This window comes from Pseudochaenichthys georgianus, unplaced genomic scaffold (assembly GCF_902827115.2).
Source record: "Pseudochaenichthys georgianus unplaced genomic scaffold, fPseGeo1.2 scaffold_578_arrow_ctg1, whole genome shotgun sequence".
Taxonomy (NCBI): domain Eukaryota; kingdom Metazoa; phylum Chordata; class Actinopteri; order Perciformes; family Channichthyidae; genus Pseudochaenichthys; species Pseudochaenichthys georgianus.
This window is the reverse complement of record NW_027263137.1, coordinates 110531-128152: the sequence shown is the minus strand read 5'-3', so window position 1 is coordinate 128152 and position 17622 is coordinate 110531. Positions and strand designations below refer to the sequence as shown.

General features: G+C 42.3%; 2 protein-coding genes across 3 annotated transcripts in view; one reads left to right on the top strand and one right to left on the bottom strand.

The window, feature by feature from the left end:
• trak2 (trafficking protein, kinesin binding 2) overlaps nt 1–8795 on the top strand; it is a 27243-nt gene extending 18448 nt beyond the window's left edge. For both annotated transcript variants that reach the window (XM_034079265.2, XM_034079264.2), the window contains 5 exons: nt 1348–1488; nt 1815–2107; nt 4773–5243; nt 5436–5535; nt 5717–8795. In XM_034079265.2, coding sequence (XP_033935156.1) covers nt 1348–1488; nt 1815–2107; nt 4773–5243; nt 5436–5535; nt 5717–6491 — 1780 coding nt within the window. In that variant the 3' untranslated portion in view covers nt 6492–8795. The remainder of the gene's footprint in view (nt 1–1347; nt 1489–1814; nt 2108–4772; nt 5244–5435; nt 5536–5716) is intronic.
• Nucleotides 8796–8855: 60 nt separating this feature from the next.
• Nucleotides 8856–16290, bottom strand: trim25l (tripartite motif containing 25, like). Its single transcript, XM_034079262.2, is given in 22 exon segments — nt 8856–9969; nt 10174–10239; nt 10327–10392; nt 10464–10499; nt 10629–10727; nt 11108–11335; nt 12161–12223; nt 12429–12476; nt 12559–12597; nt 12684–12728; nt 12805–12840; nt 12921–12953; nt 13239–13398; nt 14455–14703; nt 15070–15150; nt 15666–15722; nt 15724–15753; nt 15755–15826; nt 15828–15887; nt 15889–16043; nt 16046–16241; nt 16243–16290. Coding segments are annotated over 22 exon segments (2442 nt in total). The 3' UTR covers nt 8856–9394.
• Nucleotides 16291–17622: the final 1332 nt, after the last annotated feature.

The following is a 17622-nucleotide window of genomic DNA, read 5'->3' as shown; positions in this document are numbered from 1 at the left end:
CCCAAATACCTGTACTTTCTACTTCTCACATGTTGAACACAAATACCTGTACTTTCTACTTCTCACATGTTGAACACAAATACCTGTACTTTCTACTTCTTACATGTTGAACTCAAATACCTGTACTTTCTACTTCTTACATGTTGAACTCAAATACCTGTACTTTCTACTTCTCACATGTTGAACCCAAATACCTGTACTTTCTACTTCTTACATGTTGAACCCAAATACCTGTACTTTCTACTTCTCTCATGTTGAACTCAAATACCTGTACTTTCTACTTCTTACATGTTGAACACAAATACCTGTACTTTCTACTTCTCACATGTTGAACACAAATACCTGTACTTTCTACTTCTTACATGTTGAACTCAAATACCTGTACTTTCTACTTCTTACATGTTGAACTCAAATACCTGTACTTTCTACTTCTTACATATTGAACACAAATACCTGTACTTTCTACTTCTTACATGTTGAACTCAAATACCTGTACTTTCTACTTCTTACATGTTGAACTCAAATACCTGTACTTTCTACTTCTTACATGTTGAACTCAAATACCTGTACTTTCTACTTCTCTCATGTTGAACTCAAATACCTGTACTTTCTACTTCTTACATGTTGAACTCAAATACCTGTACTTTCTACTTCTTACATGTTGAACTCAAATACCTGTACTTTCTACTTCTCACATGTTGAACACAAATACCTGTACTTTCTACTTCTTACATGTTGAACTCAAATACCTGTACTTTCTACTTCTCTCATGTTGAACTCAAATACTTGTACTTTCTACTTCTTACATGTTGAAACTCAAATACCTGTACTTTCTACTTCTTACATGTTGAACTCAAATACCTGTACTTTCTACTTCTTACATGTTGAACTCAAATACCTGTACTTTCTTCTTCTCACATGTTGAACCCAAATACCTGTACTTTCTACTTCTCACATGTTGAACTCAAATACCTGTACTTTCTACTTCTCTCATTTCCCAAACAGCTGGTTCCTTTAGTCTGAATGTGTGTTTGGTGATGTGATCATTATTCTTTAGAGTCATTGCGTGCCTATTGATATGAACATGATTAAAACAGCTGCTAGTTGTGGGTACTTTTTACTTAAGTACATTTCGAAGCCCATACCTTTACTTGAGCAAAGAAGTTTAGTCAGTACTTCTACTTTTACCAGAGTATTTTTTATCACGAGTATCTGGACTTCTACTTGAGTAAAGGATGTGTGTACTTTTGCCATCTCTGCTGTTATGGTGAATAAGTGTACCTTAATAATATAAAGTGTTCTGCTACTTTAATATCTTATTTCACCGTAAACATTGTTACCCTTCAGATTATCCCAAAGGCGAGTCTTTCAAACTGTTCGCTCCATCAACTCCTCGTCATCTCGTCCGGCTTCTGCCACTCCTCCCATCCCAGGATCAGGGCAGAGCTCTCTGGTTATGACGGCACAGCCTTTCCAGTCCAACCAGGGGTACGTTACCAGTAATGCATTTGGATTTAATCTTTAGGATGACCGAAAAACTGGGCAATTACGTTAATTAGCATGAAATTGCATTGTAGCCCATGCAGTTCAAAAATGGTTTGGCCGGAACATTTCGGAGAGGTTATGTGGGTTATTGAGGATGCTGAATCCATTTGTGACATTTCCAGTATCCAAAATGGCAGTTTTAACCAAAAAGTGGCCATAATTGTACTACCAGAGGCTGTGGTGGTTGTACAGCCAACAAACTAAACCTTATATTCCTCAAAAACTTCAATACAATCTTGAAATATCAAACTACTATGACCTTGTTGCAGGGAGGAGGTGCGAATCGGCCAACCTGGCTGTCCTGGAGGAAACGATCTGAACAGAGCTCTCCATCGACTTTCGCTGCGAAGACAGAACTTCATGTGCGAGCGTCGCTTCTTCCAGGCGGAGCGAGAGAAGAAGATGCAGGCGTTGTCCGAGACCGACGGAGAAAGCAGCGGCTGCGTCTCCCCGATGGGAAGCAACATGTCGTCTTTCTCCAACCTGTCGGAACTCTCCTTCAGCTCCAGCGTTTTCAGGACCTTCCTGCCCGAGAAGCTGCAGATCGTCAAGCCCATGGAAGGTAAGTCACAATACCTTTCATTTTCCAAACAGCTGGTTCCTTTAGCCACATGAGGACGAAAACGGCTAAACGCATAGGATTAACGCAATCGCAAACAAGCTTCCGTCCACACGCAATAGTTATCCGGATAGTGTCTGTCCACACGAGACCGCTCCGTTTAGCTCCAACCGCTGGAGAAGCTGCAGTACATGCAGGAGCCTGTACGTGGCGCTGTAACTGCCTCCACACAAGCAGAAGAAGCATGGTTGTCATGGTTGCCCTTCTGTTTATTCTCCGCGGTGGGGGCCGAGGGAACCGGGCAGAGTTTCGCCAGTCAACGTGAATTAAAGTTTAAATCTTCCCGGACAAAATTATAAAAGTGCCGGTCAAAGGTCTTCTTTGTTATTTATTGAGCTTTAAAACAAATGAATAACGACTCTATATAATATAATAATAAAATACACGGAGCCTCTCTTTTTCCTCCCTCTCTTCGGACAGCGCCAGTGTCTGTCTCAAGCAGCAGCTGATCCAGTAATGAGTGACCCGGCCGACAGTAAAAATAAACATATTTATAACTAGGTAGTTTGAGAGGTGTCTTCGTCCTGTCAGATTACACTTCACTCGCGTTTAGGTCCATATCGAGAGAAAGATAAATAATCTTAATTCAGTGCAGTTTACTTTGACGCGGGGTGAGCAGCAGAGGTGGGGAGAGGCGGGGCTATTGCCTCATCATTATCAGAAAATGATCGTATAGGGCGTACACACGGAGCCGTTTGACCCCCCAGAGCGTTGCGTATGCCGTTCTATCCACCTGGGGACCCGTTATCGTTTCCGCAGTCGTTTAGTGCCGTATTCGGTCGTCCTCGTGTGGCCAAACGGTCTATATGACACTAAACAGTAACGCAAACGACCGTTTTCGTCCTCGTACACAAAATGTAAGAAGTAGAAAGTACAGGTATTAGTGTTCAAAATGTAAGAAGTAGAAAGTACAGGTATTTGAGTTCAACATGTAAGAAGTAGAAAGTACAGGTATTTGAGTTCAACATGTAAGAAGTAGAAAGTACAGGTATTTGGGTTCAACATGTGAGAAGTAGAAAGTACAGGTATTTGGGTTCAACATGTAAGAAGTAGAAAGTACAGGTATTTGGGTTCAACATGTGAGAAGTAGAAAGTACAGGTATTTGAGTTCAACATGAGAGAAGTAGAAAGTACAGGTATTTGTGTTCAACATGTGAGAAGTAGAAAGTACAGGTATTTGAGTTCAACATGTAAGAAGTAGAAAGTACAGGTATTTGTGTTCAACATGTGAGAAGTAGAAAGTACAGGTATTTGAGTTCAACATGTAAGAAGTAGAAAGTACAGGTATTTGAGTTCAACATGTAAGAAGTAGAAAGTACAGGTATTTGTGTTCAACATGTAAGAAGTAGAAAGTACAGGTATTTGAGTTCAACATGTAAGAAGTAGAAAGTACAGGTATTTGAGTTCAACATGTGAGAAGTAGAAAGTACAGGTATTTGTGTTCAACATGTAAGAAGTAGAAAGTACAGGTATTTGAGTTCAACATGTGAGAAGTAGAAAGTACAGGTATTTGAGTTCAACATGAGAGAAGTAGAAAGTACAGGTATTTGAGTTCAACATGTAAGAAGTAGAAAGTACAGGTATTTGTGTTCAACATGTGAGAAGTAGAAAGTACAGGTATTTGTGTTCAACATGTAAGAAGTAGAAAGTACAGGTATTTGAGTTCAACATGTTAGAAGTAGAAAGTACAGGTATTTGGGTTCAACATGTAAGAAGTAGAAAGTACAGGTATTTGAGTTCAACATGTAAGAAGTAGAAAGTACAGGTATTTGAGTTCAACATGTAAGAAAGTAGAAAGTACAGGTATTTGAGTTCAACATGTAAGAAGTAGAAAGTACAGGTATTTGAGTTCAACATGTAAGAAGTAGAAAGTACAGGTATTTGAGTTCAACATGTAAGAAGTAGAAAGTACAGGTATTAGTGTTCAACATGTAAGAAGTAGAAAGTACAGGTATTTGAGTTCAACATGTAAGAAGTAGAAAGTACAGGTATTTGAGTTCAACATGAGAAGTAGAAAGTACAGGTATTTGAGTTCAACATGTGAGAAGTAGAAAGTACAGGTATTTGAGTTCAACATGTAAGAAGTAGAAAGTACAGGTATTTGAGTTCAACATGTGAGAAGTAGAAAGTACAGGTATTTGAGTTCAACATGTGAGAAGTAGAAAGTACAGGTATTTGAGTTCAAAATGTAAGAAGTAGAAAGTACAGGTATTTGTGTTCAACATGTGAGAAGCCAAAGTAAAAAGTCGTCAGAAAAATAAGTAGTGGAGTAAAGTACTGATACCAGAAAAATGTGCTTGAGTACAGTACCGAAGTATTTGTACTCCACTTCTTCCCACCTCTGCCATCAACTAGTCGTTAATTAACATATTAGAGACAAACTACTAGCTTATTGGTTATGAACAAGACTTCACTTTTGAATAGGGAACGTTTTCTTAGTTAGAAATACCACATTTTGACTTATTTTGTACACTTGTAGTTTCATGTCTGATACCAGCAATGTACTTAAGTACAGTAACAAAGTATTTGTCCTCCACTTCTTCCCTCCTCTGCAAGACAATGTCATGTGCGTCTAAAAGTGATTGTTATTTTTTTAAATGTCTTCCAGGCTCACTGACTCTCCACCACTGGCAACAACTGGCCCAACCTCACCTGGCCACCATCTTGGATCCTCACCCAGGTGTAGTGACGAAGGGTTTCTGCCCCTTGGCTCAAGATGCCGTCTACAACATGTCAGACATGGAGGAGGATGAGGAGGGTGAAGAGCGCAGGAGTAAACAGGAGAAAGGGGCGGCAGAGCGAGGTAAAGAAGAGGAAGAGGAGGAAGAAGAAGGCGGGATAACCTTCAAAGTGAGGGTTTCATCTTCACCGAACGACAGGAAGTATTCGGTTTCGCCACTTCCTGTCCCGCCTCCCTCCCCCGAGTTACCTTCACCTTCTCCTTCCTCCTCTGTTAAATCGGACCTCCGTGTGACTCATCTCGTCTCCAGCCAATCAGCGCAGCCCATTACAGGAACATGTGCAACAGTGGTCCAATCACAGAGTCAGATCTGCATCTCCACGACAACAACTTCTTCTAGTAAGTACTACTTGAACATTTTTAAATATATCAGAATCAGAAACAGGTAGGTTTACGCATAGGAGGAATTTGACTTGATGTCTGAATGGAATAAAATATGGAATAGAATTCGGCAGTAATAAGGAAAAACAAAACACTTTTATGTATGATATATACTCTTACATTATTACAGCTCTTTGTTGTGTGTTATAGTCCAAAATCCAGGGAAGTGCCAGAGCTCTACCTTCTCGACGTACACCTTCACGACGTGTAGCATCCTGCACCCGAGCGACGTCACACAAGTCACCTCAAGGTAAGGACAAAGAGAACATTTACTTCATACTTTGATAGGAGAGTAGAGTAAGCCATCTTAATACATGTGTGAGAAGGAAAGCACACATCGAAATGAAGACAACAAAGTAAACAACCAAATGAGTAGCAGCAGTTAAAACCAAAACAAGTGACATGACTTCTGTTTCTTCATGTTTGTCCAGTTCTCAGTCGTCCATCATGGCCAACACTCCCAGCTCCATGAGGACGGGTCCCAGTACTCCAGTGACTCCGTGCAGGCTGAGTTTAGGCGACTGTTTCCCCCCTCGTCGCCCTCTTGTACCCGCGAGAGGTCTGGCCAAACTGGTCCTGGAGAGAGGCATTTCTGCACAAATCTCCATCGACACGCCTCCTCCTTCTCCAAAAGCTACATCCCGACAGCCTCTGTTTCGTCTCCTCCCAGGAACGCCTCCGAACTCCCCTTCTCACTCTCGATCTCCCTCTCCTGTGCCTCACGAATCACGTCAACATCCCGCCGATAATTTCCTCGTTTCTCGGCCCGCGGAGCTTTTCCTGCAGGACGTTTACGGGTTAAATCTGGGTCGTGCTCCACATCCAGATTTGCCGAGTCCCTCCCAGGAAGCTCCAGCTCGCGCCCCTTCCCCTAAATTGGGTCGACCTAGGCCCGATCTCGGCTTAGTGGAGAGATTACGACGACTTGGATTCACTAAAGTGCTCCAAGGATCGAAATCCGACGCATCGGCACCACGACAGGATTGTTCTACGTTTATTTCAGCAGGTGGTGGAAGCCTATTGGACGGTTTGAGGCGGAACCAAAGTCTCCCAGCTATGATTGGTGCCCGAGCAGCGAAGTCAAACCCAACTCTTCCTCCTCCTCATCCTACAACCCTCGCTCTCCCCCCTTCTCCCTGGGGAAACCCCAAAGAACGACGCCGCCATCTTGGCTCTGTCTCCCATGTCCCATCATCCAAACGTTGATTGTCCCGAACATAAAAAACCCTTCTTTAACACCTCCTCCTTCTTCTTCCTCCTTGTCTGCCTTTTTGGAGAAAGTAGTAATGGCGGAATAATCCCCCCTTTTTATGACTTATTTTAAAGCACAATTTAAACTGAACTGACTGTTTTTAGCGATACCGCCGCGGTGTCTGTGTGTAGCTGTGTGCCATGATGCTAGTCACCGAGGCCTTAGTTTTTGCCTCCTTCTGGGTTTTTTCCACATCTTGATACCTTCTCTATCATTATTAGTATTTATATATTTTTCCCACGTGGCTCTGGATGTTCAGGTAAAGGTAGACGAGGGACATGTAAGTGGACGAAGGTTTGTGGATGTGTGGATCGAAGAAGAGCGAGTTATTACGAAGGAACGAAAAGGAAGGTTTTTGTTAATAATGTAAAAAGGGAAAAGTAAGTGAAAGCGAGACTGAACATCCAGAGCGGCTATTCCAAGGGCTTGTTCTGTAGTTGGTTGGAAAAGTCTGTACGGTCATCTGCCCATTTTAAAGTCGATCTGAAAATAACCAGTCGCAAAAGAAGGGAAGAAACATTAGGGCTTCGGATAACAAATATTTCCTTTATAGTTTAACCTGCCGATTATTTTCTAGATTGATCGATGAATGGTTCGGTCAATAAAATAATAATAAATCCTCCCTGTCAGATTCCCTAAATTCAAGATGTCTTTCACTTAATTCAAAACCACCTTTTAATGATACGAAACTGAAAAAGGAGGACATTTTCTGTCATTTTTCGCATGAACAATAACCACCCATTATTTTTCTGTGGATCAAAGTTCACAAATGTTCACCGCTTTATTCAACATGCTTCTTTAACTTGATGTTTTGTTCATCGTCCATGTGCCATGACTCTTGCTACTTTGCCTACAAGTCCCAGCATGCATTTCGGGCGAAGTCCCTCCCTTTCCTTCATGGGACCTTATTTCGGAAAAAGTTATGTATTGAAGTCAATGGCGAGAGACAGATTATCTTTCAATCCCGTTTGAATTGTGCCACGAATTACACATATGATATTTTTCAATTTAAAAGATAATTTTGCAAGCCAAAAAAAAAAAGATGTCGTAAAACATGTTTTGTGTGAAACCGCTCAATTAACTAAATCTCCCGTCTCGCACCACACACCAAGACGGCCGTCACGTTGGAACATTTCACTTCTTTCTTTCAGAACGAGGCACAAAGTATTAGAGGTGAAAATCACGACAAGTCTGGGCACGTTGAGAGCTGCACACACACAAGGGGAGTTAGTCGGTTCCGTGAGAGCCGGGATTCTGGGATTTATAGTCTTTCTTTTATTTCAACAGTTTTACGACAAACTGACTTTTTTGACACGGAAATTATTTTTTAAGATCGACAAACATATGTGTAATTCGTGGCACAATTCAAACGGGATCGAGAGATAATCTTTCTCTCTCCATTGACTTCAATACATAATTTTTCCGAAATAAGGTCCCATGGGGCGGAAGTAGATGGGCGGGACTTCACCTCTATCATACGCAAGGCAAAAACAAAAAGGGTCTGTCTTTTCCTTCAGGTCATTGTGTTTTAAATTGTAAAAGGCCTTAAGTAGAAGCCAGTACTGATATAATTTATTCCCTGCTAAGCCATGTTTGTATTGTATTATTTGCACTTGGAGTTTTTGTTAAGTTGAGGGTTCACTGATTGGTTGAACACATTTTGAAGAAAGCTTTGACACTGTTTTAGGATACTAATGTGTATGGAAGAGTATTAAGTGCAGGCATAAGAGTGGAACAATAGGAAGTATTTCTTTTCTTCAACATTTTGACTTAATATTCCTATTTCTTCCCCTGCTTATGCCTGGACCTTATACTATTTTATAGATGGTGTTATATTATTAGTTTACACTGGCTAAAATCCACTCCGCTCCAACTCCGCACTTTTACTTTTGTATTTACTGACACCTCCATTTGAAGTATAACATTAATTTAGCATAATGTGTGCCTGTTGTAACACTGTCAGCTAACATTAGCACTTACGGTTTTAATATGTAGCATTTTTTATTTTGCTTTCCACATGAAGAGGTTAACAGAAGGGAGTCTAGCGCGGCCGAACAGTAACACATATTAGCTGTAACATAGTCAACAAATGGTTGATTGGATTTGAGAGAAGGGACATACGGACATGTCATATCCAGCAATACAGGTGTGTCTTTTAGCTCAAATATAAAATGTCCTCTCCTTTCTAAGAATCATAAGCTACTCATGTCTGTTTTTCAGTTGCCTCGTTTTTTAAATAAAGCAATGGAAACAAAAGCCACTGACTCACCAAGTTGTTTCTTTATTACTCATACTTGTTAGAAGAAGTAGTGAATATGTTTGCTTCAAGTGCATTGGAAATAAGAACAAAAGCATCTGTTTTGTCCAATAGGCATTAGCACACAGTCAATGGTTATACATGTAAAGCCTAGAGTAAGCTGAAACTCAGAGCCTGTGAAAAATACGTGTACCCTTTAAATTTAGTTCACTAAGCAAATAATCAAAGTGGTTAAAATGAGAAAAAATGACTCACTATTCTATTGCCTCAGAGTAGTATAACGAGTAAGTCAGGGTGGGGCTAGTTTGTTAGCATTTCAGTAGCACTTTCAAAAAGACACATCTTTAAAAATAATGTAAACAACTTGTAATGTCAGTTCATTGTTAGATTTTAAACCTTAATTGTTGGCCACATCTTACAAATTAAAAGGTCTCCTATTATAATGTTTTTCATCAATATATTACATGTCTCTGAAGTTCATTGCAGCATTACCCATAATCCCCTCTGTTTCAGCCCCGTTCCTGTTCGACTGTAAACCTTAATTGTAGGCCAGAATTTACACATTTAAACATTTGTTCTAGATTCTTCCAGCCTACATGCTCACATGGGACAGATCTTAATGCTATCAGAGCTGGAGCTAAACTGCCCAAGAGCGAAATCCAGCCCCACCCCGACTCCACTTCCCACCCCGAACACGGCGTAAAGCGGCTGCGTGAAGTTCGCTCTGAATGTATGAAGGTGCGTCATACTTTCAGCCACGCTGTGGAACGCCAGCGTGCCCGTGGAGAGGTCCAAATAGATCCCCAAACGAGGAGAATAAGTGACGGGGATGTCTTTCTTCTGGTTGTCATGCATGGCCGAGCAGCAGGCGTCCGACAGCTCCAAAGTCCAAGACTGGGCGTTGTAACCGAGCCCCGAACGAGAATCCAAGCCTTTTCTAATCATCGCTTTGTAAGCTACGCCTATTGAGGACCCTCTGCCTCTCCACTCCACTTCCCAGTAACACCGCTGGGAGTACAGAGGGCCCTCGCACATCACCTGGGTCCACCCGTCAAAACGCTGAGGAGCGTTTGGGTACGGCTGCGCTGCCCCCTGCAGGGTGGCTTTGGTGTTGCCCTCGGAGAGAGAGAGCCGACGATGGGCTGTGCTGGTGTCGAGGGTCAAGGTCATGGAGTCTAGAGACGGTTGAATTGACAATTATTCACATATTCTGGCAACTATTAAATCACCCTATAACCCAAATGGACGTCCATTTTACACTAAAACACCTTTTACACGGCTGGTATCTTTACAAAGAATATGTCTTTGTCTTTGGAGTAATCTTAAAGACAGTTTTTTATGAATCAATTCATCAAAAGTAGTGAAACCTTGAGACCCACACTGGAGGAACTCCTCTCTGGTCCTCGGCTCCGGCGCCTGGATGCTGTCCAGGTTGATTTCTCTCACTGGATAAAAGCAAACGATATGTCCAATTAGCACGAAGTTGCAATGCATGTATTGATTTGCCATACTCAAGATAAAGATGAACTCACATCCAGGGAAAGCAGGAGCCTGAGTCGTGGTGTCGGTCGGAGAGTCCAGAAAGAGACCTGGGTTAACTGAGGAAACAATTAGTTGACTAATTAGCTACACTATAAGAAGAATATGAATATAAAAGCTTCAATCTTACTCTCTGTTGGTGTTTCGGACAAAGCAGACATCCCCCCTGTTGAGTGAACACAAGTCAGACAATCAGACACTTTGAAAATGGTTTATAGTTAAAAGAAACACACGTTAATTAATTAAGGGGCTGATTGAAGGCGAGTTGGGGAATACAGATTGTAAGCGGTCTCACATGCGTGTGTGTTATTCTCCGGGGTGATTGGGGTAGCCGCGGTTGTGCCACGTCGATGTGAACGGAAGAGGCTGCTGATCGATGCCATCCGACTGAAACCTGACCCAGGAAGAGAGGAAAGAAATATGTTGTGAAAATACTGAACGTCCTCTTCCAACATGAGAGCAGCATGATAACAAAGGTATCCCAACTGTTGCTATGGAGACAAGCATGCTCATTTCTGAGGTGGAGCTAATCTGAAGTAAACATTGATACTGCTTTCTATTCCTCCATCTTGTGACTGTGTGACTCCCTCTCTGTGATATCAGCATGTGAAGGACACTGCTCAGGATGCTCTGTATGTGATGACTCCTTCCCTTCTGGAGAAGATCACACGTACGTGGATCCTGAGGCTGAAGCTCAAGCCGGGGACCAGGGAGAGTTTCTAACAGAAAACACAAGGTGGCTTCAAATCTTTGGTGAACAGAAGGGTGCAGTACCTCCGTTTGATGCTGCAGGTGCTGGTGCTGGACTAGGAGCTGGACTAGGTGCTGGACTAGGAGCTGGAGTTGGAGTTGGAGCTGGAGCTGGAGTGGATGGGATTCGAGTCGGGGTTTGAACCGGTGCTGCAGCCTGGCTCTGACTGGACCGGCTCCAAAGAGATGGAGACTCTCTGCGGCTGGGAGTTGGGCTCGGAGTGGGACTGGGTCTGGGGTTCGTCTCCCTCACTGTTTAAAGGGAATGAGAAATGTTAGATCTTTGCAGAGTTTGAAGAAGTACTCAGATCTTGTAGTACCAGAGTGTAGGAATACTCTGTCACAGTAAAAGTCCTGCATTCAAAATGTTCCTCAAGTGAAAGTAGAAAAGTATTCTCATCTAAATATAGTGAAAGACAGTGAAAGTAGTCGTTGTGCAGATTGGTCCATTTCAGAATAATATATATGATATGTTTTATAATGATTGATCATGAAAGTGTTCTCAAAGCTGGTGAAGGTGCAGCTAGTCTGAAGTACTTTGTAGACTGCAGGGTAGCTGGTGAAGGTGCAGCTAGTCTGAAGTACTTTGTAGACTGCAGGGTAGCTGGTGAAGGTGCAGCTAGTCTGAAGTACTTTGTAGACTGCAGGGTAGCTGGTGAAGGTGCAGCTAGTCTGAAGTACTTTGTAGACTGCAGGGTAGCTGGTGGAGGTGCAGCTAGTCTGAAGTACTTTGTAGACTGCAGGGTAGCTGGTGGAGGTGCAGCTAGTTTGAAGTACTTTGTAGACTGCAGGGTAGCTGGTGAAGGTGCAGCTAGTCTGAAGTACTTTGTAGACTGCAGGGTAGCTGGTGGAGGTGCAGCTAGTTTGAAGTACTTTGTAGACTGCAGGGTAGCTGGTGAAGGTGCAGCTAGTCTGAAGTACTTTGTAGACTGCAGGGTAGCTGGTGGAGGTGCAGCTAGTCTGAAGTACTTTGTAGACTGCAGGGTAGCTGGTGGATTTACTCCAGGTGGAACTAAAGTCTGATTCAGGAAATAACAGAAACATTGTTATCAGGAAGTCTTGGTTTATTAAATCTACCTGTCTCTCTGTCCTCTCTCCTCTGTCTGTCCCGAGGTCTCGGCGAACTCGTGTTTCCTTTGTCTGTAAAAAGGGGAAAAGCATATTTTAACACACACACACACACACACACACACACACACACACACACACACACACACACACACACACAGTCTTCACCCTAAAATTGATGATCCCCCTTATGGGGACCTCCAATTTCTCCAGGGAGGCGAGTCCCCACACGTGACTATACACACACACACACACACACACACACACACACCCTCACCTCGTGGTGTGTCTCTACTCCGCACATCTTGATTTCTGAGGCCAATACCTGATAAATGAAACTTAAATGTTTAATACGGACTGAATATCGAATTACTGTGGACATATTGTCACATGTCAGTGTACATTACCAAGTCCTCGTCTGTCGGCACGGGCTCCCACAGTTGGAGCTGTGAGGAAAAAAACATGCATAAATTACGCCCGTTTATATAAAAGATAAAGTGAAAAGATGTAGTGGTGAAAGAACCGGACAGACCTGGTGAACGACTGTTCGTGTTACGAGATCCAAGACCAGAGAACACTGAAGGAAAATCAGATATCAGAAACGCCTTCTACGAGTCTAATAATTTATTTATGAAAAAACCTCTGAAACTCACATTTAAAAATCCCTCCTTTGAGTCCCGAGCGATTCGCTGGATAACGAAAGAGAGGAAGTCAATGTTAAAGCATGTTTTATAGCATTCATGTTTTAAAAAGGTAAGATGCTGCTTACCGTCTCCAAGAGTGAACAGCGTCGTATCGTTGACTGGAAGAAAGAAAACAGATAAGATTTATTTATCCACTTGAGGAAATGCAGGCGTTAAAAGCAGCAACAGGGTTAGAGTTAAGAACAGGTTTCACACAAAGTTAAAATAGAATACAAATTAAAATAATAATACAGTTAACACTTGGGCGTTTGTGTGAACATGTTACGTATCTTTACATAAGATGAGAGTGCGGGTTAAAGTCCTGTGGAACGGTGCCGGTGTTAAGATACGACATCTAAAGATAGAAGGGAGATCAAAACAACATTAGACTATTTTTGACTAACCTTGTTTGGTGATCTTTCCCAATTCCTGGTTGCAAATATCCTCAACTTTGTCCCTGAGGTCGAGGATGGCATCTCGTACCGGTTCAAAAGAAGCTTCTGGATTTACCACCACAGTGGGAAGGTCTCCGGACTCCAGGGGGTTACACAAGGACTCGCATGTCTGAAGGAAAAAGGTATTCGCTAAAAGAAGTCTGAACCTCCAGGTGGTGTACTTCTACTCCACTACATGTATTAATACCTTTAGTTACTTCACAGATGAAGGATGTGAAATCTAATCAAGTGTTGAATCAGACTTTGGTTCCACCTGGAGTGAATCCACCAGCTACCCTGCAGTCTACAAAGTACTTCAGACTAGCTGCACCTCCACCAGCTCTGAGAACACTTTCATGATCAATCATTATAAAACACATCATATATATTATTCTGAAATGGACCAATCTGCACAACGACTACTTTTACTGTCTTTCACTATATTTAGATGAGAATACTTTCTACTTTCACTTGAGGAACATTTTGAATACTTTTACTGTAACAGAGTATTCCTACACTCTGGTACTTCTACTTTTACTCAAGTACAAGATCTGAGTTTCTTCTACTTTTACTCAAGTACAAGATCTGAGTTCTTCTACTTTTACTCAAGTACAAGCTCTGAGTACTTCTACTTTTACTCAAGCACAAGCTCTGAGTACTTCTACTTTTACTCAAGCACAAGCTCTGAGTACTTTACTTTTAATCAAGTACAAGATCTGAGTACTTCTACTTTTACTCAAGCACAAGCTCTGAGTACTTCTACTTTTACTCAAGCACAAGCTCTGAGTACTTCTACTTTTACTCAAGCACAAGCTCTGAGTACTTCTACTTTTACTCAAGCACAAGCTCTGAGTACTTCTACTTTTACTCAAGCACAAGCTCTGAGTACTTTTACTTTTAATCAAGTACAAGATCTGAGTACTTCTACTTTTACTCAAGTACAAGATCTGAGTACTTCTACTTTTACTCAAGTACAAGATCTGAGTACTTCTACTTTTACTCAAGTACAAAATCTGAGTACTTCTACTTGTACTCAAGTACTAGATCTGAGTACTTCTACTTTTACTCAAGTACAAGACCTGAGTTCTTCTACTTTTACTCAAGTACAAGACCTGAGTACTTCTACTTGTACTCAAGAACAAGATCTGAGTCCTTCTACCGCCTTCTCTCCCTTCAGTAGTCTTACCTCGAGGTAGTAGATGTGGTCCTCACAGCGTAACAAGTCCTTCATCTCCTGGTCTCTCTTCCTGAGCTCTGTGACCTCCGCCTCCAGGCTGTCCGTGACTTCCTGAGCGTGGCCCATCTTCTGCATGCTGGCCTGATCCAGAACTTCTTCAAGAAGCTCCTGCAGACGCTCCACTGAGCGCTGCAGCTCCGACAGCACCTGTTCAGTGTCGTCGTGGACCATGTCTGAAGAACGCTGGGAGACAGAGAGGTGTCATGCCTCAGTATGCAAATCACACACACAGTAAGTTAAACATGGCGGGATAAAGAGACAACGGCCTGCCGGGCACAGAGATGCATCCCCATTATCGATGCTACATAGCAACAAGAAAAACTGACTTTTAAGCCGGTTGGACTCTTTTCTTGTAATTGTTTTTGTGGTGGTTTTTGACTTCTTTGGTAATGTTGTGGTTGTTTGTGTATCTTTGTAGTCATGTTGTCGCTTTGTAGTCATTTCGTGGTTCCTCGTGGTAATTATGTGTCCCTTTGTAGGTTTCTATCAATGACAAAATGGCCCCTCTGACCCACATCTAAAATGACTATTGCCAGGTTCAAACCAACCTTCGTCACCCTCCATCATCTTCTTCATGTCTTTCAGCTCCTGCTCCCTCTCCTTCAGTCTCTGCGTATTCTCCGTCTGCATCTCTGACATCAATTTCTACAGGACGGCACACGAAGACGCAAAATAAAAAAATCATATCTTACACAGGTACGAGGAAGCAGCTGTGCGTGTGAAAGAGGACAACGTGAGAGGGTGGAGCAATACGAATGAGGAATGTAGTTAGGTTTGTCAGCCTGGACACACAACCACGTCACACAAAGGGAGATACACACACACACATGCAAAGGGAGGGAGACACACACACACACGGCAAGGCAGGAGAGGTCATCACTTGTCCCTATATTAGAAACTGGTGCCCACTTTCTTTTGAAGGTGGGTTTATTTCAATAGATAACATTGTGTTGCAATATATGATCCATCTTAAATGTTAGTCAGGATTATTCACATATTGGCGCAGGTTGTTCAGATACTTTATAAAAAAGGTTTTTCCACCTAAACACTTGACATGTGATGCCATACTACAGTTACAGTGGAGGCCTGCATAATAGTAGAGTCACTTTTCATCACTGCCGCAATGTTTGCACCTTTCCAAATGGTCCCGCGTTTCTTACCTGTTTCTCCAAACGCTCGACCTTGGTGGACACACACTCGTGGCCTTTGTGCTGGTTTGCTGGTGCACAGCCAGCAGACGAACATTTTTACACTGGCGACAGAAGAACTCCTGCAGGTATTTGTGCTCTGTGCAGATCTTCTCAGCCAGATTGCTTGTGGGTTGCTATCAGCTCGTGCTTACTCAGGGACTTCTTGGTCTTGTGGGGCTTCAGGTGGGCTTCGACAGAATGAACTCATGCACACCAGGCAGCTCTTGACCGCTGCTCGCTGTTCTCCTTTGCACATGTCGCATAACACTGCGAGGAAGAGAGTTTCCTTTTGGATGAGGGCTACGCCAGTGCCGCTTCGCATAGAGGCACGCACATCAGCTATTTGGGCCCTTTGCGGAGCTGCTCTACAGCCTCAGCCAGCATGGTGTTTCTCGACCAAGGAGGGCTTGGGATTTTGAAGGACTGTCGGCATTGTGGGCAGCTGAAGACGCCCTTGGGATCGTTCTTGCTCCAGTAGTCGTTGATGCAGGCCATGCAGTAGCTGTGTCCCACAGGGATGGTTACTGGATCATTTGGGAGATCCAGGACACACAGGACAGTTAAACTGCTCCTCTGTCCACAGTTTGGCACTCATGCTGAGACTGTCTGATGCACATAATATGGTTAGTTCGAGATAGATACAATCCTGAGCAGAACAGTGGAAAGAACAGGATCCAGAGGCAAAGTCTTGTAAGGACTGACAGAAGTCAATGTTTCTCTCTAGTTAACGCAGGAAGAGGTGAGGGGGGCGGGGCTAAGCCACCAACAGGTCTAGCGGGAGAAACAAAACGGGGTATCAGTGGACAACTGCTAAATGCCAGAAGTAAAGGAGTGAATGAACTGATTATTTTCTTTTCTTTTAATATCAACTAACAGAGAGGGCAAAAAGTAACACAAATCCTTTCAAGTGAAGTACAGATACTCGTGTTTAAAATGCTCTGGTAAAAGTAGAAGTAATGACTAAACTTCTTTACTCAAGTAAAAGTAAAGAACTTGAAATGTACTTCAGTAAAAAGTACCCATAGCTGCAGCGTTTTAAAGAGTACCTGACCTCCCTTTATATCTAATAGAACAATAATGTCATTGTTAGCTAATGAATGTTTCCATGCTGAACAACGGCAACATGACAACGTTTCCATTGGTCCCTCTTCTTTAGAGAAGACCAGGAAGTGATGGATACACGGATCGTGTTCCAACAATAGGCACGCAGTGATCTAAAGGAATAATGACCCACGCACCAAACCACACATTCAGACTAAAGGAACCAGCTGTTTGGAGAATGAGGAGAAGTAGAAATACAGGTATTTGAGTTCAACATGTAAGAAGTAGAAAGTACAGGTATTTGAGTTCAAACAGGTGAGAAGTAGAAAGTACAGGTATTTGAGTCAACATGGTAAGAAGTAGAGAAATACAGGTATTTGAGTTCAACCATGTAAGGGCGAAAGTACAGGTATTTGAGTTCAACATGTGAGAAGTAGATAGAAAGTACAGGTATTTGAGTTCAACAGGTAAGAAGTAGAAAGTACAGGTATTTGAGTTCAAACATGTGGAGAAGTAGAAAGTACAGGTATTTGTGTTCAACCTGTAAGAAGTAGGAAAGTACAGGTATTTGAGTTCAACATGTAAGAAGTAGAAAGTACAGGTATTTGAGTTCAACATGTGAGAAGTAGAAAGTACAGGTCTTTGAGTTTCAACATGTGAGAAGTAGAAAGTACAGTGTATTTGAGTTCAACACTGTAAGAAGTAGAAAGTACAGGTATTGTGTTCAACATGTGAGAAGTAGAAAGTACAGGTAATTGTGTTCAACATGTGAGAAGTAGAAATACAGGTATTTGTGTTCAAATGTGAGAAGTAGAAAGTACAGGTATTGTGTTTCAACATGTAAGAAGTCGTTCAGAAAATGGTATTATATTATTTATATTTAAGA